General features: G+C 44.7%; 1 protein-coding gene across 1 annotated transcript in view; it reads left to right on the plus strand.

The window, feature by feature from the left end:
- LOC146870357 (C-type mannose receptor 2-like) overlaps positions 1-22,948 on the plus strand; it is a 937,589-nt gene that overhangs the window by 359,658 nt on the left and 554,983 nt on the right. Inside the window, 1 exon segment of the mRNA XM_085640508.1 lies at positions 11,742-11,855. Within this exon segment, the coding sequence (XP_085496634.1) occupies positions 11,742-11,855 (114 nt within the window).

The raw sequence follows: 22,948 nt of genomic DNA on the forward strand, positions 1-22,948 counted from the left end.
TCCAGGAAAATATGGGCATCCCTGGACAAATACTTAGACCACATTTACAGTGTGGTTTGTGACCAAGGGCCGCACCGGTGGGGGCGGGGTGGGAGGGGCGGGGCGGGGAGGGAGGGGCGGGGCTAAAGCTCCCTCCCCTCCCTCCCCTCTCCATCCTCCTCTTCCCTCCCTCTCTCCCCCTGTCTCTCTCTCCATGTTTCTCTCCCCTGTCTCTCTCCCCCTGTCTCTCTCCCCCTGTCTCTCTCCCCGTCTCTCTCCCTCCATCGCCCTCCTCCCTCGCCCTCCTCCCTCTGTCTCCCTCCTCCCTCTGTCTCCCTCCTCCCTCTGTCTCCCTCCGTCTCCCTCCTCCCTCTGTCTCCCCCCTCTGTCTCTCTGTCTCCCCCCCCTCTGTCTCCCCCCTCTGTCTCCCCCCTCTGTCTCCCCCCCTCTGTCTCCCCCCCTCTGTCTCCCCCCCCTCTGTCTCCCCCCCCTCTGTCTCCCCCCTCTGTCTCCCCCCCTCTGTCTCCCCCCCTCTGTCTCCCCCCCTCTGTCTCCCCCCCTCTGTCTCCCCCCTCTGTCTCCCCCCCTCTGTCTCCCCCCCTCTGTCTCCCCCCCTCTGTCTCCCCCCTCTGTCTCCCCCCTCTGTCTCCCCCCCTCTGTCCCCCCTCTGTCTCCCCCCCCTCTGTCTCCCCCCCCTCTGTCTCCCCCCCCTCTGTCTCCCCCCCCTCTGTCTCCCCCCCCTCTGTCTCCCCCCCCCTCTGGCTCCCCCCCTCTGTCTCTCCCCCCCTCTGTCTCTCCCCCCCTCTGTCTCTCCCCCCCCTGTCGCCCCCCCTCGTCTATCTCCCTCCCTCACTCTCCCTCCCTCTCCCTCTGTCTCTCTCCCTACCTCTCACTCTGTCTCTCTCCCTCTGTCTCTCTCCCTACCTCTCCCTCTGTCCCTCCCTCTCCCTCTGTCTCTCTCCCTCCCTCTCCCTCTGTCTCTCTCCCTCCCTCTCCCTCTGTCTCTCTCCCTCCCTCTGTCTCCCTCCCTCTGTCTCCCTCCCTCTGTCTCCCTCCCTCTGTCTCCCTCCCTCTGTCTCCCTCCCTCTGTCTCCCTCTGTCTCCCTCCCTCTGTCTCTCCCCCCCTCTGTCTCTCCCCCCCTCTGTCTCTCCCCCCTCTGTCTCTCCCCCCCTCTGTCTCTCCCCCCCTCTGTCTCTCCCCCCTCTGTCTCTCCCCCCCTCTGTCTCTCCCCCCCTCTGTCGCCCCCCCTCGTCTATCTCCCTCCCTCACTCTCCCTCCCTCTCCCTCTGTCTCTCTCCCTCTCTCCCTCCCTCCCTCTGTCTCCCTCCCTCCCTTTCCCTCCCTCCCTGTCTCCCTCCCTCTCCCTCTGTCTCTCTCCCTCTCTCCCTCCCTCCCTCTGTCTCCCTCCCTCCCTTTCCCTCTCTGCCTCCCTCTCTCTGTCTCCCTTCCTCTCCCTCCCTCTCCCACTGTCTCCCTTCCTCTCCCTCCCTCTCCCACTGTCTCCCTCCCTCTGTCTCCCCCAGACTGCGCCTCTGCCTCCCTCTGTCAACCTCTGTCTCCCTCCCTCTGTCTCCCTCCCTCCGTCTCTCCCTGTCTCCCTCCCTCTGTCTCCCTCCCTCTCCTTCTGTCTCTCTCCCTCTGTCCCCCTCCCTGTCTCCGTCTCCCTCCCTCCCTCTGTCTCCCTCCCTCTCCCTCTGTCTCCCTCCCTCTCCCTCTGTCTCTCTCCCTCCGTCTCCCTCCCTCCCTCCCTCTGTCTCCCTCTCTGCCTCCCTCTCTCGGTCTCCCTTCCTCTCCCTCCCTCTGTCTCCCCTAGGCTGCGCCTCTCTGTCTCCCTCCCTCTCCCTCTGTCTCCCTCTCCTTCCCTCTGTCTCCCTCTCCTTCCCTCTGTCTCCCTCTCCTTCCCTCTGTCTCCCTCTACTTCCCTCTGTCTCCCTCTCCCTCCCTCTGTCTCCCTCTCCCTCCCTCTGTCTCCCTCTCCCTCCCTCTGTCTCCCTCTCCCTCCCTCTGTCTCCCTCTCCCTCCCTCTCCCTCCCTCTGTCTCCCTCTCCCTCCCTCTGTCTCCCTCTCCCTCCCTCTGTCTCCCTCTGTCTCCCTCTCCCTCCCTCCGTCTCCCTCTCCCTCCCTCCGTCACCCTCTGTCATCTCACCCCGTGTGTGTCTCAGTCTTCAGCCCGGGCTGAGACAGCCACAATATCCACAACAGATGAAACAATATTATCTAATGTGTAAATTCTGGAAGAAAGAGTATTAATGCTATTCTCAATGACAGCAAGCACTTTTTCCAAATTAGCATGATCAATAGCCCTCAATCTAGAAGCAGCTTCAATACGAGATAATTTCCAAACTTCGTTGTAAATAGCATATACCCATCTTTTGGACCTGCCTCCTACAGGGCCTTTAACAAAGTCATTCAAATCAACACCGTCGGTCAATTGGGACAAATGAAGTTTAACTGACGCTAAGGTGGAATGTTTAAGCCAGTTTTAACATAATTTGCCTACTGAATAGGTAGTAACAGAATGGTATGTTTCAAAACGAGGGTCCACCCTAACCTGTATATAGCCTGGGGCTAGTCCCAGAAAACGATGTTGGCATGAATCTGAACTTTTTTGCCATAATAACCATCCTTGGGGATCCAAGTTGGAAATATTGAAGGAGTCATTAGTAATTAGGGACTGCAATTCATCAAGGGACATATCTGTGTGATTGTCCCATGTAGGATAAACACCCAGATCAGGAATGGTAGGGGCATTCATTTTTTTTAGAAGTAGCCAATCCAAAGTAGTTTGGGAAATACTAGAATTCAAAAACATGTGGTTAGGGATGAGGCATGCACAATGTAAAGCTCCTATGCCTTACACTTGCCAGCTTTTAGAACCCCAAACTGATTTAAGATCAATTGAATCCTTCCACAGTTCATAGCCCCCTATAGCCAATTGGTCCATAAAGGACTTTGAATACAGTAATTTAGTGTGTGTAAGTCTAACTTTAGAAGTGGACCCAGCAGTTATTTTGAAATAAAAGGCTTCAGGATTGGATCGACTAAAATCAGTAAAATATGTGAAGTTCTTCAATAGAGCTTTTGAACTACCTTCAATGGGGGCTGGACAATGTTCCCATTGGGTGTATAATTAACCACATTTCTAAATGTATTAGCTTTATGCAGGAAATTATTGCCATAGTGCTGGTAACAAAACAATTCCCTGAGTCTAAGTACAAATCTTCAGCATCAAAAGCAACATAATATTTCAAATCAGAAAAAAAGAGTCAACGGCTTGGACATCCCAATCAGCAGAACATATGTTTTGTTTCACAACATCCCCCATAGAAACACGAAGTACATTGGGGACATTAATCACCTCTGTAGGACCATGACTTTAAAATTTTACATCATCCCATACAATCCATCTAACACAGGCCAGGCAGTAATATTGACAAAAGTCTGGTCTCTCTTCATGATGTGTGATGAGGAGTGGGGTGCCAAAGTTCCATCAGTTAATCTAATTGCAGATCTTTCTGTAAGATAATGTCCATTTACAAGACGAAAAAAAGACAACCACAAATCCAATCGACACAAATAAATAAATAGAGATGAGCACCAACCAATTATAAGTCCAAGGGGGAAGTAAAAAATGTCTTTTAAACCAAACAGCAACAATAGAAATTTTCGATGGGTCACTCGATGTTGTTGAGTTAGTGTCAAATGAAAAACGTGACTGGTCAACTGCACTTGCCTGCACACCAGGCAATGACAGATCTGTGGGATAGGTATACTCAGTATCTTCATGGGGATCACCAGCCGGTGGATTCAATAATGGATTAGTAACTGTATGCATCTCGATGGCATTGTCAGGCATGTTCGTATTTACCGAGGCCAAAGCAGAATTTCTCAGCATTGCTGTACAAGAGACCGCTGGAGTCATACTAAGAAGAATCGGCCACTCGTTGTAGTTTGACATTGTCAATGGAGATGTACCTGTTATCCTTGCGACCAGGAAGTGGAGGTAAAATTACTGTTCTTGTACCCTGCACGCCAAGCACTGGAACAGGTGCACGATAAGAGGGGCCGAACACCTCCTTGTTCTCCACCTTCTCACGGACCAGGTCTCTGACTCGAGGTAGCCAGCCTACTACCGGAATCTGCAGTGCAGCATCAGATGTGGAGGGCAAGTGTTCCTTTGCAAGACTGTCTCGAGCCTCTTGTAGATTCTGTAACATAGCAGAATGATCATCTACGTCAAAGGGTGCTGCCGCCGCCGCCATGTCTAGACCATCAAGGTCCGGGACAAACATTTTTATGCCAAAGAGCATTTCGTATGGGGTCTGCCCACCCAGACACCTTCTAGGGAGATTATTAAGTGTACGTTGTACGCTATACAAATGGGCCAACCAGTTTCTGCCATTACCTAAAACCCTAGCTGTCAAAGATTGCTTTAAGTCATGGTTCATTCACTCCACAACAGAATTGCCCTCAGGCCGGTATGGAGACAAAAATTTGACTTGGACCCCCAAAGACCTCATGGCTTCTTTGTATGCCTTAGAGGTGAACGCTGGACCTTGGCCAGAATGGAAGGTGCCACATACAAAAATTCCCACAAAGACACGCAAATCCCTAATGACAGTTTGAGCATCAGCAGTTCTTTGTGGCCAAACCCATAGAAAACGTGTGCACGAATCCACTGCAACGAAGATGAACTTATACGCAGTATCGGAGGAGAAAGGACCGCAGTGATCTAGATAAACACACCCAAGCGGTTTATTAGATATGTGCAATTGTGTTTGTGGTGGACGCGCAGCAATCGAAGTTTTAATCTGCTGGCAAATGTCACAAGTAAGGACATAATCACGAGTCTGTTTATATAATCCGTGCCACCAGTAACGTTGTTGCAAGATAGTGACAGTCGCTGAAACGCCTGCATGAGCCGAGGCCATGCCTTCGTGAGCTGCTGTTATCAAGAATAGTCTGCAGTCCGCGTTGGGAAACAATCTGTCACCAACGTCGTTAATTCTCACATAGGGAACTTTATCAGGACTTAAATGATAAGCGTATTTAGAAGGGAACCCCGTAGGGTAATTATCTCCCTTCTCAGTCGCAGCAATAGCAGCCAAGATGTCATCTTCAATCTTACTTTAAGGATCTTGTAACTGCTGCTACCAGATATGTTGCCACTTCTGTTTTCGCTGCTTCGTCAGCTAAATTGTTACCAACAGCGTGTACTCCTACGCGCTGGTGACCAAGAGTATGAATTACATTCACGAGAGGCAGACGTTCTTTAAGTTCTGCAACTCGAACCCAAAGCATTTTATGTTTGATTGTGCTACCTTTGGAATCACGAAAAGCATTCTGAGTCCAAAAGAATTCATTTTCATTGAAATTTTGTACACAGTAGTAAGAGTCACTTACAATAAGAGTAGTCACACAGGGATCATCAAACTCCAGTGCAAGCACTAGAGCCCGTAGCTCTGCCAACTTAGCGGTACAGTCCCCTAATGTCTGCGTATGCACGACATCGGACTTGAGTTCTCCATTCACCATGGTACCCACCACTATTGCGCAGGCTGCTGAATAAGCATGCTTTGATTCCATCGCCGGTTGCGCCGAACCGTCAGTGTAAATGATACAATGGTATTCCTCAAGCGGGCGCATGGACTGAGGAGCTGGATTAACAAATTCATACTGCAAATACTCCTGAGTTTGCAATGAGGAATCAAAGATAAACGTGACATCCGGAGACATCAAGGAAGTGGCCCACTGTATCCAACACTGATGGAAAGCTTTAGAATTTGGTACACTGGCTCTCGTCACAGCCTCAAGGGCAGGATACGGTGTTACCACCAACATGCGTTTCCCCTGCAACAGCGCTCTTTCTTTTAGAATCGCCATCTGCACAGCAGTCAATACTTTTTCAACAGAAGAAAAGCGCATTTCAGCCGAAGTGTACAAGTGTGATTTGTAAGCAATAGGGACTGTATCACCTTAATTAAATGTTAAATACGTGAAACCCACTGCTCCTCCGCCCCTCTAGGAGCGGCCAAAACGAAAGGTGGGGGCTAGTCCGCTTCCGCTAACAAAATGTCATATGTAGAGGTCAGATTTTCGCAAAAAATCCCTCTTATTGTACGTTGTATGTCACCTTCAATTAAAAGGACTATTTCATATAGTCTGTCAGGGGAAGCCGCTCTAGTGTCAGCAGTTTCTACAGTAATGAACATGTTGGTTGCTGTCGCCTTCAGATACGGACGCAGTGCTTGCCGCACTATTGTAACCTCCGCTGCGCTGTCTAGCAGCGTTAGCTCCCATGTCAGGTTCCGAAGCTGTGTTCTCACTATCTGTGGCATACCTCGCTGTTAATGCAGCAACTTTCTTTTTCTGAAATGGAGGGCGTTGCTGTGGAAAATCATCCTGCTTGCCTCTACCATCAGCCGGGCGGGGCTGCTCACGTCCTTGCGGGGCACCCCGACCTGTGCCGCGTTCTCCTCCACCGGCTTGTGAGACCGATGTTTCCTGTGAAGAATGAGGAGAACGTTGATCAGGAACCTGAAATCTATCAGGAGACCTAATTCTCGCGCGATCGCAAAATTCATATGTGCGTTCAGTAGACACTGGTATTGGTGATGCAGGACGCGACCCTTGTTTCTGTTGCTGCTTCCCCTGTTTCTTATTTTTCCAATTTTGTTTAAGAAAAACTGGACGGTCGTCTTTAGTAGACTTAGCCGTCTAAGTTTGCCGTTGAGCTGCTATTTTAGCAAAATTCTTAATACCTATACTATTGCGGCCAATGGTTTTATAAGCCTCTGCAATAATTTTCGGTAACTGCCTGGGTTTATCGGCATCGGGGACGAGGCGTAACTCATTTGACACTTGAAAGTTAACTGCATCTCCCTAGACGTTAGCAAGGATGAAATCAGCAACGTAAAATACTCCAACAAGCCTCATTCCCAACTCGACCGCTTAATCACGGAGGGCAGCACAGTCATAGATGGTGTGCCGAAGCGCTTCGCATAGACTGCTGCAAATACTTTACCCCAGTTCTCACAATCTGTCTCCTCAGGTACCAAGTCTTTCTGCAAACTAATCGTCAGAATCCTGTGTTTTTCAACAGGAGTCGTATTAGGAAATACCGCTTCCAGCTGGTCAAATTTCTCAGCAAGCCAATAAGGCATATCGTCCTTATTATGGGGGTGCTTGCCCATTACCGAATTAACCATGACGGGACTAATAGAAATCCCGTCCGGTCCAACTGGTTGCTCCGCAACTCCAGGTGCCCCCACCTGGAGGTTGCATGAAACGTATTGCACTAAAACCCTGTATACCGCTATCAAGGCGGTATGTAGCTGACGTACGTCGTTCACTGGGGCTTGCAAATAACGTGGATGTGGTGTGAACCCGGCCAAGACTGGCCAAGTGGCCCCAGGGATAGACAAGGGACCTAACCGAACTGGAGTTACGGCGTGGGGGAGGGCGCCATTAAATCAAATATGATGCTGCCATGCGGAAATCGGAATCTCCTGAGTCCTATATGGTGTGTAATTCGCAGGTATTGTGGTGGGATTGTAAGAATGGAATGTTTTATCATCCACATCAACTGCAGAAAAGTAACCCAAGAGTAGAAAAGCTCAAAGGGGAACGCTGCATCGGCACTCACCACAAAGATTACAGACCTACCATCGTCTGGCACCCCAAACTGCGTCAGATGACTCCGGAGCGCTCCGCGACTATGCGGTGCTATATGAAGAAAAACAGTGTAGCACAAAAAGGGTAGTAATCCAAAACGCAAACCTTTCTAATTATCAAGCTTGAATGAACCTATAATTTATCCATATAGGTAGGTTAATCCGTCACTTCTGTCAACCGGAAACAGGAGTGAGGGTGTCGTGGACAAATATAAGCACTACTAAAGCATCTCGAATACAAGACCAAACGTTAGGTGCGCCATGTTGCGGGGATTCTGCTCATGCACAGAACTAGGCACAGGAAACCAGGACCTCAGTGAATTGTGGTGTACCAAAAAACTCACCTCAGTACCCAGAACCCCTATCCGACTAGCATCAGTGTCTCATTCTTTCTCCGTACTACAGCGAAGCTACCAATGATTAGACAACCCAGAACAAGCGATTTAGGGTACTCTCAGGAATAGTAGGAATCAAGAACACTTTTTCGTTTTTATTCTCATACCAGTCCACAAGATGAGTAATCAGAGACACGGAAAAGTTTAAAATTTTTATTGTTAACTACGTGCTCTACGATGCAGTATTTTGGCTAACATAAGCAGGCAAATGATTAGAAATAAAACAATGAGCATTGTTACAGTTCCATAAAACACAAAGGGAGAAATCATGTTATAATGATAGTGCAAACAGGTCTTATAGCGCCTTGCGTGCCACCCTTCCCTGGCTAGAAGCTAGTTTTATAATAATAGAAGGTCTCTAGTTTGAATGGGGAACCCCATACCTCCAAGATCAGCTTTGGTGAATCACATCACAGGATCAGCAACGCTGTCTGTAGATGGAAAGGTTTTCTCCAAGTGCCAGCATCATGCATGCAATGCAATATTAAAGGTACCGAGTTTCAGATATTTGCAGCTGTGTGTGTGTTGTGTCTAGAGCGTGGGCCGATCAACCTGAAGCAACAGCATACATTATTTGACCTTGAAGACTTCTGCACACAGTGTGCAGACTAAGGTCGCAGTGTAAGTCTAGGGATGTGAAAAACAGACCGTTCTCATGTGAAGAAAAGCAAGCAGTTTAACTTACAATAACAGATACACGTAGTGTCGTGTGCAAAAGCTGCCAATGGGCAAAATGGTGTTTAAACTTCTAATACGCTTATGCTAACATAGCAATGTGTGCAAGCAGAACCCTGTCTTCACTACAGTCTATGTGTCTTTATTTAACCTTTTCAAAACAATTTACTAAGGTCCAGCAGCTCCCCAGACACTGCTACCAGACTCTAGCTGCCACTTACAGTGAACCGCATCCTGCATGGGCACTGCAGGCTTCATTCATCATTAGATTTAGGCTTCTTTAAAACCATTGAAAGATGGCTCCAGACATAAGAACTTTGAGTGATTTTTTTTTTTTTAAAGCCTTGATAAAAAAGGCATTGTTAGACTTTAACAAGAAACATTCCAAGGAAATCCGCATTGGCAGCCAACACCAGATTTATTAGCTTTCCAAATTCCTGCATTAGTCTTATTTTTTAACCCCCTTCATTGTTCTGCATTGAAAGAATAGACTAACTCTCTGACAGAAAGGTATCACAGTGTTCTGTTCAGACGTTTGCAAAGTACCTGATACTCTGCATTAGATAATGTTAGACACTCATTTCTGGGCTAAGTCAGACAATCCATTATTTGGTATTTGACATCTACCATGTTGATGCAAACATGAAAACGGTTGTGGAAATGATTCCAGAGTGGTGTTGTGAAGCTGAGATGCCCTGCCTTTGTACATGTTTTATGGCTAGGCCCAAGGGGCTTTGCCCCAGTTAGTTCACTTTCATGGGTAGCCACTGGAGGTTCTACTTTTTGAGACATCAGAACTGGGCTGTGATGTTGAGGGGACAACCAAAGTGCACTATCCATTGTTTGAATGATTAATGCCCTCACAGCCAAGGTTATGAGAGACTGACAATGGTGTTACTCTAACCTGTAGTCAGGGTTACACCTCTTTATACTTGTACTGCTATGGATGGATTGCCTATTTGGTCCCTCATGTAAAGTTTGTTTAGTCTCCTGTATCTGGAGTCCTTTTCCTCTATGACTTCTGGACACGCTTCAAGTTTGCCTACACAACTGTGTTGTTGCAGGGTAACTTAAAAATGAACAAAAGACGGACTCCTCTTGGCAATGTAAAACAGCCCTTTACTGTTGCGACAGTGAGAAACAACCTCTTCACACAAGTAAGCAGCCGGTCTCAATTTTCTGCTTCACAGACAGCTATTTTTATACAGAGCTGAACAATAGAGGTTGCAAAAGTTAAAAAAATAAGTTATTAAACGGTTACACATTGGTACACATTAATGATAGAAAACATGAGGCCACCTGTGACCCTAGACTTAAGCCTAATTCACTACACATCCTTTATTGCAGTTCTAACAGTGCTTCACAAATAAAGTATTCTTTTACTTGTGAACGCATGTGTATTTGGGCTGAATGCACATTTATTGTTTTGTGTGCTTTATCATTGTGTTCTTGGCTAACTCCGTCTCCTGCTTCTATTGTCTAATCATCTTCCAATCTATTGAAAACACAAAATACATGCAGATGTGCCTGTGTGCTAAGGCCATACATCCTTTAAGCTAACTAAACATGAGTTTTCCTTGAACTATGACCTTACAGGTCATGCACCCTGTTCTCAAGTAAACTCTTCACCTCTTTTTCATCAGCATGAGTTTTTGGCCTGCACTGCTCTTTTATCACATATAGCTGTGTGACGCTCTCTACTGTTGTCTGCTGTTGCGCCATATTTTCACATTTCACATTTCCCATAACTGTGTGGTGTATGTCACTTTGACTTGTGTGTCTGGGCATGTTGGACCTCATGTATGTGCTACACGATACAGTGCTCTAGCTTGTGCCTGGCTGCCCGTGTCCCATTGGCGCTTGCAAGAGTCATCTCTATCTCCCTTCCTCTGTCTATGATTATTGGGAAGTAGCCCACTATAGTCCTTTGACATCAGTTCCCTGGCTATAGTGGCACCAGTTGTACTGAATTGTGGCCCCTAGGTACTAGTGGTAAATGACATTAATTGCTCCACTTAATGTCCAGAAAGCTGTGCCTGTCGGCCTGGGTCCCCACGTAAAGGTTTCATAGCTGGCAATTTCCTTTTCCTCTGGATTTCCTAATTAGAGGTATGCCTGAACTCTGAGACGGGACATGGGGAATATTTCCTGGGATTTTGGTGGGAGGAAAATGTAGTCAATATTAATTAAGAGCTGGAAATAAATAAATAGGGGTCAGGTGGCTGGTTAGATGGTAACATAAAGGTGTTCACAAAAGCATGTTCAGCACCAGTAGCTGTTATATCCAACTCCCTTTCACAAGCCATAATGTCTAAAGGACAAAAAATAAGTGTAATCTAGAGTGGAATTGTGGGGAAGACCTGACTAAACATCGTGAATCGCACTAATGTTTTTAGGACTCGTCACCTGATGTATCATTGTGCAGCTTGCAGATAGTTTGCACCAAATTTGCATCAAATCTTTGCAACTTGGCCAGCATTTTGTGATGAGTCCGATGTACTGATCAGTCTCATGAAAGTGTATATACGTAAAGAGTTGCAAAACTTCTCCTAAATATTAATGAAGCAGGTCACATTTTGTGACTGTTTACAAATGACTGTAAACTCATGGATGGTGGTGTACAAGGGAAAACAGATCTGCTTGTCTCCGGTCACACATCAGGATTTGATTTTAAATCAGTCATGTCCCTTAAAGGGATGGGTGCTGCTTTTAATTAAAAAATCTTGACATGCTTGGAAGACTTTTGGCGGGAAGAGGGAGCATGCAGTCTATGCGCTCGTCTGATGCCGTCGTACCCAATTTCTAAAAGGGAAGCTGTACAATGGTTTCCTTTTTTTTTTGTATTCCTTTTCTTTTTTCTTCTTTCCCTCCTGATCTCATTGCACCATGTCTTCTCTTCTTTCCTCTTCTTTCTTTCTCTAGTCTGATTCTTCTGCATACTTTTTCTATAGCCATATTGTTTTCACTTCTTGTCCTACCCGCTGCTTTCTTCACTCTGTCTTTTGTTTCCTTCACCAGGAGTGTTGACCGGGTACAGTTCCACCCTCTGGATTGGGCTGAATGATTTCGACATCAATGGTGGCTGGCAGTGGTCTGACAGTTCTCCCCTGAAGTACCTCAACTGGGAAAGTGGTAAGCTAAAGACTGATTCATATGCATGCTAAGTATTTTGATCCTTAGAAATTAGCTGTATAGGTGGGCTCAATTCCATCCAAGACCCCCCTCTCGCCCCATCAAAGGAAATTTAAAAAACTCCCATACTGCTGAACTGGGACCAGGCCAATATAAAGTTCACCTTTCAAGTTTCTCTTGCAAACGCTCCAAAGCTTCGGACATTAAGCATTTAAATACCTTTCGATACCATACACTCGCGATTGTGTCTAAAACAGAGCTGCAGAAAATTAATTAGTGAGAGGAAAAGAATAAAAACTCGAATGAAGTCCGATCCAAAAACCTTCATGTAAAATGTTGTTTCCATACCGCAATATAAGGGCTATCCACATACGCAATGAAAGGTGTCCGCCTTCATCCTTGGCCCTGAGATGGGTATGAGGTCAATGCTTTGGGTAATCTTGCACCAGCTAGATTAGTCTGCTCTCCTAAAACGGCACCTTCGGCGCCATGGTTCACGGAGGAGCTGAGAATGGCAAATAGCAACTGTAAGCGCATAGAGCGTCTCTGGAGAAAAGCATATTGTCCATTGGCAAAAAAGACCTACAGGGATGCCTTTATAGATCTTCACAAAGCTATGAAAATCGCTAGAAGGGACCAGATTGTGAAGCGTATCAATACGTCAGATAATTCTAGCAGAGACATTTTTAATATAATCCACTCCTTCACCAAACCCACAGTGCTAGAGAGTAAGATACCTTCATCCCCTTTACTCTTTGAAAAACTGTCAGTTTTTTTTTAGGAAAAAATACATAAGGTTTACGAAGCCTTCTCGCCTAAGCAGGACACCATCGAGTCTGTAGATGAGGCGAGCCATGCTGGGGATGCTTCCCTGTCTGCATTTCTTCCCATCTCACTTGGGGTATCCTTGGGTGGAATTTTGAAATGCAAGTCAGGATCCCCAGCAGACCACTGTCCCCCGAAACTGTGGGAAGCTCTTGCCTATACTCGCAAACCGGCTCTTAATCACATATGGAATAATTCACTACCTACTGGCATCTTTCCAGAGAAATGGAAACATGCTATGCTCCTACCCCCTTCTAAAAATGCCTAATGCTGACCTGGTGGAGTAAAAAAACTATCGCCCTATTTCTCTTCTCCCGGCACCGGCGAAGATGTTGGAAAAATTGGTTCAACATCAATTTAGTAATTTAATTGCCAGCAACGATATACTGCATGAAACACAGTCTGGTTTCCGGGCGGGCTTTAGCACCGAGACGGTTTTGCTGGAGGAGGCCGAATCTATAAGAATGGAGGTGGACAGTGGAGCCTCAGCTAGGCTAGTGCTGTTGGACCTGTCCGTCTCTTTTGATACGGTGGACCATCCAATACTGCTGGCCAGACTGAAATGGGCGGGAGTGAAGGGGACTGCACTCGCCTGGATTAAGTCCTATCTCCGCGATCGCACGCAAAGAGTGATATTACACCCTTTTAAATCAGAAGCTAAACCCCTCTGGTGTGGGGTGCCGCAGGGCTCAGCGCTGAGCCCGCTACTTTTTAATATCTATCTGGCTCCTTTGTGTGCGCTCATTTCAAAATGGGGAATAAAAAACATCTCCTATGCAGATGACACACAGTTGGTGTTCTCCTTTAAGGACCAATCAGCAAACTCTCGATGACCAATAACAAGCTAAAACTGAACACAGAGAAAACTCAGGTTTTGTTCTTCGGCATGAATTCCCCACCGCTGCCTGGTCTGTGGTGGCTAGAAGAAGTGGGTTCCTCACCCTGTCCGACTTCTACGGTAAAAAACCTGGGTGTAAAATGGGACGCTGATATGACATTTGAATCCCAAATACGGTCCATTACATCCACTTGCTTCGGAATTCTGAAGGGGTTGAGGAAATTTCCATATCTACTCCCAGAGAGTTGTCGTAAATTAGTTGTTCATGCCACAGTGACTTCAAGGCTTGATTATGCCAACAGTCTGTTTTTTGGTCTTCTGGCGTATCTGATAAAGAGACTGCAGATGGTGCAGAATGCAGCTGCAAGATTGATTCGAATAGTGCCATTTAGACAACATATCTCTCCGCATGTCAAACAGCTCCACTGGTTGCCGGTTGTGAAGCGGATAGAATTCAAGGCCTTGACAATTGCGTTCAAGGCCCAGAAAGGCAGCTGCCCCAATTACATCAAAAAACGCATCCGCCCCTATCAGCAAATGCGATTGTTACGCTCTAACTCACAGAATCTGCTGTGTGTTCCCCAATTTTAGAAAGCTCGCATTGGTAGCAGGGCCTTCTCAGTAGTAGCAACCAGATTATGGAACTCCCTTCCGGACAGACTTCGGTTTATACCGGCTGAAGGGGAGTCCAGGTAAGCTTTAAAGACATGGCTTTTTAGCCGTGGTTAGCCTGAAACCGTTTTCTGCTTGTTATCCTCTTCCTCCCATGTCTTGCTGGATCACGCTAGCGCCGGGACACCTCTGCTTGAGGTAGCTGTTGCACTTTATAAATGTTGGTGTATTGTGTATTGTATTTTATTGTAAAGGTCCTGGGACTTCTACAGGCCAGTCCATTGTGAACTTTCTTGGTGTTTCGAAAAATAATTTGAAAATGTTACAACTGTTTAGCCTACAGGGCTGAAGACCTTGACATGGGCTTGCATCTAATTTATATGTATAGTTTATGCATTTTGAACACTCATTTTGTTGCTAGATATTTTTTTATTCTTTATTTTATTGCAAACCATATAAAATACATCGAATTAAATCCAAATATACATCCTTTAAAATCCATCAATAGCATCCGAAGGGGTAATAAATAACACCAATTGATCATAAAACAGCACATCTAATAGTTAATAAGCAGGGGGATCTTAAAAAACATTATCAAGCCCTAAGATAAAAAGAACACCTAGAATCTCGAGACTTATGTCCACTGCTTCCAAAAAGACTGATCAAATTACATGAAATATACTTCCATGTTAAAATGCCAGGTTCTAAGATTCATAAAAAGGACAAATTGAAGGGATACAACAGATTATATACTAACTTTAAAAATCACTGTCAAAATACAATGCCCAGATCTTCTCAAATTTCTTAAGTCCCCCAATTCGTGAAGCATAGGTTCGTTCGCTTCTTTTAACCTGACCCATTTTCCGAACCCATTCAATTTTAGACGGAATTAGATCCGTTCGCCATCTTTGAAGTAGGAGTGATCTGGCGACCGCCATACCAGTATATAAAAGTTTAATCAACTTCTCGGGTAGCCGCAGATCTGGGTCATAGCCCCACACTATCAGTCGATCGTTAAACCCAATTAATATCAAACCTTCTGTTGCCAGCTATTCAAACATATCGTTCCAGAACTTCTGGATCAAGGGGCACTGTAATATTATATGAGTCCAATTGGCTGCAGGGTGAATATGGCACCAGAAGCACTGACCCGATTGATTGGGGTAAACCTTGGCTACAAAGCAAGGGGTTCTATACAGTAGCCACTTGCTGAAATACAACATCCTTCTCCAGTTAGCCCCTCTGACTGAACTAAAATTTAAAGTATTAATTGTAGACCACATATTTGCTGTAATTTCCAAGTCCTCATATTTATCCCATTTTGTTATGGCCTTGGCCTCCAAATCTACCCCTTTAATTGCGGCTAAACATTTTTTCCAATCCCCCGGCTTTTTCACTACCCTATCTACCAGCAGGTCATAGACTAACTGTTTCTGGCCAGTAATCTGAAGCAGATCAAGTTTGCTAAAGAATTTACTGAGAAAATTATATGACCCAAGGAGGAGGAAATCGCCAGGGATTCATTGAGACATTTTGCTTATATTCATCCATCTATCATTCTGGAGAAAATCATAGAGTTTATGAAAACCAGCGTTGGTCCAATTTTGTGTAATTAAAAAAGAATCTCTAATACCTGCTGAGACAAGAAGATCAGCTATTGGGGTTATGACATTAATAACTGGAATGGAATACCGTCTAAAAAATGCCTTGCGTTTATGAAAAAACCAGTGTAAACACTTATATCTTACTAATTTAGGAGATATAAATATTGATAGTGAGCAGTGGATCTGATTTTCTTTGCATATTAAATTCATAAACAAATTAATAAAGACCCGACTGTAAGCCCTGCTGAAATCTAGACATGTATTGTGCAAAATACGCAAAATAGTATTCCCTCGAATTGGGGAGGGCTAAGCCGCCATCTTCCAATTTCTCATATAAAGTGCTAAGTGCGATTCAGGGGATTTTCTTATCCCACAGGAACGATGTAAACATTGACTCTAATTTCGTGAAAAAGGAGTTAACTAACACACAGGGAATTGTTGAAAAAAGGAAATTGAACAGTGGAAGCATCGACATTTTGATCAGAGCGACCCTACCGAGAATGGTTAAAGGGAGAGAATTCCATCGTGTAAATAAGTCCTGGACTTTTCGTAGCAATGGGACGAAATTCAAAACTTATAGTTCCGAAATAAATGGTGAAAAATAGACCCCTAGGTACCTCTTGGGATTCGAATTTAAGCACAGAAGAATATCGGGGTATAAAACCCTAGATGCACACCCACACAATTATTTCTGTTTTTCTTTTATTAATTTTATAACCACCGACCGACTCTCAAAAATCTGGATGGCTTTTGCCTGCACTTCCTCTTCCGGCTTTATAATAAGCATAATGTCGTTACTCCTGGTTGGAAGCGAAGGGCAAATATCCCCATTATTCCTGATTGCTATAGCGAGAGGCTCAATAAAAAAGGCGAATAGCACCGGGATAGCGGGCATCCTTGTCTGGTTCCCCTTTTAACTTTTACTTGGCCGACCTGAGTGGCATTAATGATAATATTGGCCTCTGTATTCATATATAATTTCTCAACCAACCCAGTAATTTTGGAGGGTGTGCCAAATTTCGTTAAAATACAAAATGTCTCCAAAATAACCAAATCAAATGCCTTTTTGGCGTCTAGAAAAACTACTAATGCTGGAATCTTCCGGGTCTCAAAGTAGTCCAGTGCCTCCACTAAGAAATGCGTATTGGTTCCGAGCTGCCTCCCGGCTATAAAACCATTCTGATCAGGATGGATTAAATGCGAGGCGATCTCATTAAAACGATTGGCTAAGAGTTTAGTAATTAATTTGTAGTCAGAATTTAAAAGCGTTATCGGGCGATATGAGTTAGGGTCTTCACTATTTTTACTTTGTTTTTTAAAACGGACTACGTTCCCTTTTCTGAAAGAGAGAGGTATGGATCCTCCTTCAAGAATTGAATTTGCCAATAAAAGGAGATAATCCACAATTACACTCAAAAATGTTTTAAAAAACTCGGCAGGGAGGCCATCTGGCCCGCAGGCTTTACCATTCGGGAGGTTTTTAATAACCTCCCCTAGCTCTTCTTTTGTAAATGGTCTCGTCATATTCCTTTTTTCTAAATCTGTTAATACAGATAATTCATTTTCCTGGAGAAAATCCCCCAAAGATGACATAGCGATTGATTGATGTTGGCCATATATTCTCTCACAATGTTGTACCATGATGTCTCCTACTGCCCCTGAGTCTTCCAAACGGGAACCAGAAGTGGGGCATCTCAGTGCAACTATTTGATTACTTACAGCCCGCTCCCTTGCCTGCCATGCCAGAAATCTGCCTGAATAATTGCTTTCTTCATAAATCTTTTGCCTATCCTGGTGGAATAGGGATTCACTTTTAGCATAATATTTATCGGCCAGGTTCTGTTTAGCCTGATCCAGCTGTCGATGGTTCGCCACCGAGGGGCTTGAAAGAAATCTATCAAGGGACCTTTGCGCTTTTTACTCAAGTATATGTTTCTTCTCCTTCCTAACACTTGAATTCTCTGCGTCTTTAGCAATAGCAAGCCCTCGGAAAAAGGCTTTAAACGAATCCACATGTAGTGGAGCTGAGCCATAATTTCGCTAAAAAAACTCTCTGATTTAGTAAAAGAGACCCAATTTTCCTCAAATAAGTATTGTCGATTCAGCTGCCACCTTTTGGAGGATTTCTTGCATTCGCCCAATTCCAACTATAAAATAATCAGTGCATGATCCGAGAGCCCACTCTGAAGAATTTTTTGTGAATTAAAAACCAAACGCCTAGAGATAAGAAAATAATCGATACACGAGAAAGTATGGAATCTCCCTGAAAAGCAGGTATAAGCGATTTCAGTGGGAAATGCAGCCCGCCAAGGGTCAGCTATGTCAAGCATTGGACTATAACTTTGAACCAATTTAAAAGATTTTTGCTTTGACTGTTTTTTTACCTTGGATGAGGAATCAATTTTTGGATTCATTAACAAATTGAAATCCCCACCCCCACTATTAGCTCACCTGAAACTTGGATTAATGATTGAAAGAATTTCTCATATGGGGTGGTATTATCCTCTACTGGGGCATTTAAACTAGCGAGCGTCAAAGATCTGTGTCCTAATTTACAGGTGACCCAGCACCATCATCCACTTTGATCACTCGCCGAATTAACTACCTCAGCCTGAAATTTCTTACTGAGAAAAATCGCTGTCCCCCTGTGGGCTGCAGAAGATGAAGAGAAGCCCCCATATGCAGCCCAGGATTTAAACATTGAGAAGTCTGCTAATTTCCCCGCTGGTATATGGGTCTCTTGTATCAGGATAGCGGAAGGATTCTCTGTCTTAATCCAGGCTTCAATGGCTCCCATTTTCCTCTTATTAAGGCCATTTACATTAAAAGAAACCATCCTCAGTAATTCCTTATTTCCCATTTGTCGTATTTCCAATTTGCCATTTACAATATAAAAGACACGCTTCTATATTCCCTGATAAATTAAAAGTATTAGAAATCCCACTTTGCACCTAATGGCCCGCAAGATAACTTGTTCCCCCTACCTCCCCCCTTCTTCCTTTCTAGATAGCGATGGACTGATTTATTAAAGTCTAAAAAATGTTTTATTGTTTTCCCCCACATGCTCCCTTTCCACCCCCGTGTTCCCACCCTTGGCTCATTGTCGCCCGAGCTGATGGCCGCCCCTGCTCAGAACCAGACAACCTGTCCCACCCACCCACCCTTCTACTGGCACAATGACTTGGTGCCTAGTGCAGCTGAACAGCCCTTCCCCCTCCCTGCCCTCCCCTTCCTGAATGAAAAAAGCAACATTTTAACAGCATTTTAACAGCATTAAACATCTTGAAAAGAAGGAAAAATAATAAAGAAACCAAAACAGAATAAACAACAATAGAAGTTAACCAAGATAGTCCGTGGGAATTTAGCATTAGGAGGGAGGTGTGCTGGGACACGATGGGCTCTCATTATCGTCAGATCACCATTAAATTCTGGGAGGACATTTTTCTTTATAAATGAGTCAATCCATTGTAGCGTCTGCTGACCCTCAATGCCCTCCGGGATGCCAAGAATTCGAAGATTTGAGCGCCTAGAATGGTTTTCTAACTCCTCCAGCTTAAATTCCAGCGTGGTTCTCTGGGACTGAAAGGTGGTTACTTTGAAATTCAAACATGACACTTGATCCTCCAATTGGGAAATCCTGGTTTCGGCCTCCGAGAGCTGTACCGGGATCTGAGCCATGGTTTCCTCAATCTTTGTCAAGCAGGCATGGATTGCTGCGATCTCAGCAGAATGGGAGGTTTTTAACTCACAAATTTCTTCAAGAATCAAATTAAGAAGACTCTTCGCGTCCCATTGCATGGAAAAAGAGCTACTGTCCAGAGAAGGATTAATCTGATTTACGTTAGGCCTGTCCTCCACATGAGAACCCTCTGGATCAACCAGCACGGGCACCCCTGATAATGTTAAAATAGACACTTCTGGGGGCACCGGCATAGAATGATACATGGGCCCTCCTCCAGCTGGTGGATTTAACATGCCTGAGGATGGAAGGGAGGGAAGGGAAGGATGACTACCAGTCTCGGAGTTTAAAGTTTCCGGACCTGGGTCCAAAGAATTATCAGCTAATAGGAGGTCGTTCCCTTCCATCTCCTGCTGTGCTTCAGCCAAGAGCCCGCCCTGTTTGGCTTTAAAAAAAAATAGGGTACTTTCTAACCTCTGTAGATTCCCCCACTGCCCCTCCAGCTGTCAAAGTTACTTTAGTCAAAGCAGCAGAGATTAGTGAATCCGCCCTTAAGGAAGCCATCTCACTAGGGCTAATGGAGGAGTCAGAATCCGCTAGAGCTGCTTCGTGATGGTCTTGTTTAGTGGCCTCAGCACATTCCATTTCAGCAAATTCCGATAGAAGAGGAAGGTCTTTTCTGAATGCGGCTGCGTGGTTCGATCATGCAGCGGCCTGGCCGTCTCGTTTGTTAGCTTTTTGGCCCAAATTCGTAGACTCAGACTGAGCAATCCCTTTAGCTCCTTTGTTAAGCTTTCGCATAATGTACTGCTTGAATTGCTGCCAAATTTACTTAAGGGACCTTCCCAGCGACCCTCAACCAAGGTGAGTAAGGAGGAGAACTTCACTTACCCCCTCTTGGAGAGAAACCTGGAGTCACAGAAAACTATCTCCAGTCCTCATATCCGGGGGCTGCAGCAGTCAACACCTGTAAAATCAGACCAGGACCAAAAGTTACTTGGCTATCAAGCAGGGAGAGTCTTACTGCCAGCTCCAGAGTCTTCAATTCCAGCTACACTACTGGCTCCTCGCACTGAATGAGACTAGGAGCACAAAAAAAAGGGGGGGGACATCCAGAAAGGGGGAAAATAAAGATCCCTCTCCTCCTCCAAGAAAATCACAGTCCGCCGGTTGCAGGAAGTCAGCCTGCCCGCTGAGGAATCAAAGAAATCGACTTCTGAAGCTCTGCGGCTCCGGGGCATCGGCTTTGTCAGCGGCGGCGGCTTCACGGCTCCTTGCAGCTGTTGCTAGCGTCTGACGTCAAGGGGAAGTGGTAGCGGCCTCTCTCTCAGCCGGTCAGCATCCCGTCCACCCTCCACCATTTTGTTGCTAGATATTGATGTTTTCACAAAATATTTAGAAATGCATTCTATCCCCCTGACAACGTTCTAAATTGGTGCTTCTACAAATAGTAAACTATTATAATCACTACCCCTTGGTTTACTTAAGATTTATTTTCAAAAAACCCCAGATGTTTTTGTATCATTAGTTGGTATTTATTAGTGCAGTTCCTAAACCTTTCGATTTCCTCAACATACAAACAAAATTCTTATGTCAAAACATGAAAGTGCAGATTGGCTTGCTCAAGTTTGTTTATTATTATTATTTAACTTTGTGCGTCTAACCAAACAAATGTTTATATTTTAGTTTGTTGAGGAGTGCCATGTAGCTCTCTAATGATAACCATCAAATAATGAAAGCTGAGATCCTTAAATGCAGCCATGTAAAATTGCCTTCAGCCTTGTAGCGTCAGCCAACAATTCGGAAAACAGACACTGGGGATAGGGTGTGTCATTTGGCACACAGCTTGTACGTTGAGCCCTGTAGCTGGGCTTAATGAATTAACCAGATTTGTGTAGTAATATAAATAGGAGTACTTCTACCAATCCAAGTTTCTATACAAGAATCCTTTATTTCATGAGATTTTTCCATTCATTCACTTAGTTATAGCTTTATTTGTACATTGATGTTTTTGGGTCCTATTGCATTTTGGGAACGACATTCATCGGGAGGGATTTGTTATAGACCAAATATCTTTCATTGAAATTTTATGCGTGAACGGTTCAAACAAACTGTACTCTGCGGTTGCTTCATGCTGCAGGAATGATGTCGCTGCAAATTACCGTCCGTTCTGACCAGTCACGTCTATGTCATCCTTTTTAAAGAGCTGTTCAGAAGGAAATCTGTCGTTTTCCAACAACCAGAAACAGAAAAGAGATGATTTGACTGTTATCGTTGAGCTGCGAGAATCAAAGTTTCTTATTGCTCATGAAATAAAGTCACAAAGTGATTTTTGTGTGGGCTGTTAGACCACTGCTACTTTAAGTGAAGCGCCACGTTAGAAATCAGAAGATAAAAACAAGTAAGAAAATGTTCATATTGTACCCTTTTGTACGCTGATAAATATGTTTGTGATTTTAAGAAATGCTAATTCTTTTGATAGAAACCAAAAAAGCAAGTGAAGACTGTTTGTCCGAACAACTCCGCTATCAAGAGGGAAACAGCGATGTTTCTAAATTTCTTCTACACCTTAATAAAGAGGGTTCGCTTCGTAAGAAAAAAGACATCTTATTTCAAAACATTGCTGCTTGAACTGAAAAAGTCTCCCCCTAAAGTACACTGACCTAATATAGGGATTACCGTAAAAATGCAATCCTCCATCGATGTTGAAGATGACCTGTATATCATCTGCACAGATGAAGAAATCTAAGCCAAGCAACTAAGCATGCCAGTGAAGCCATATTCAAGTTAAATAGAAGTAGAGAAATAAAGATTCCTATGAAACTACCATACATCAGATTTTTAGTATTAGAAACAGCCTAAACCAGGTTGACCTGAAACCACCTGTTTGTCAGAAAACTATAAAACCATTCCAACACCATGCCAACAATGTCAATTTGCTTTGTAGGATGTGTTGAATGTCAGTGAAAGACCCAAAACAATCAATGCAGCATGCATATCGCTATCTGCGCACAAACTCGTTGTCCAAAACAGCTGTTGGTATCGTTTCAGTACTGCACCCAGAATTGAACCAAAAGGACCTTGTAAAGTCAGAATTTAACTCAGTGGTTCCTTCTGTATTGAGTCAGACAAGAGAATCCTCTATTCCAAACAAAAATCATATAAGTTTGTGATGGGAGAAGGTGACAATAGGTGGAGTTCAGAGCTGGCGCATGGAAAGAAAATGACAGAACTTATCTTCTAGCCAACTGCTCGCTGATCATGTTCAAATCAGTCATGCCTCACCCCTCCAAGGTGGGTCCTGCATGAGCCAGCATTTCTCACGGCTCCCTGTCCCAGTGCCTAGGACTCTCAGAATGTAGGCTCGTTTTTTTTTTGTATTCATATTTTTATCATTGGAAATAAGAGTGTACAATCAAGAAGTACTTGGTGAACAAAAATACATTATCATAGCAAAATGAATCCAGAACCACGGTCCACTCTTCAACTGCCATGGTATTGCTAGTGGGCATTTATATAGCACTCAGTCAGTCAT

This window comes from Triturus cristatus, chromosome 1_1 (assembly GCF_964204655.1).
Source record: "Triturus cristatus chromosome 1_1, aTriCri1.1, whole genome shotgun sequence".
Lineage (NCBI taxonomy): Eukaryota > Metazoa > Chordata > Amphibia > Caudata > Salamandridae > Triturus > Triturus cristatus.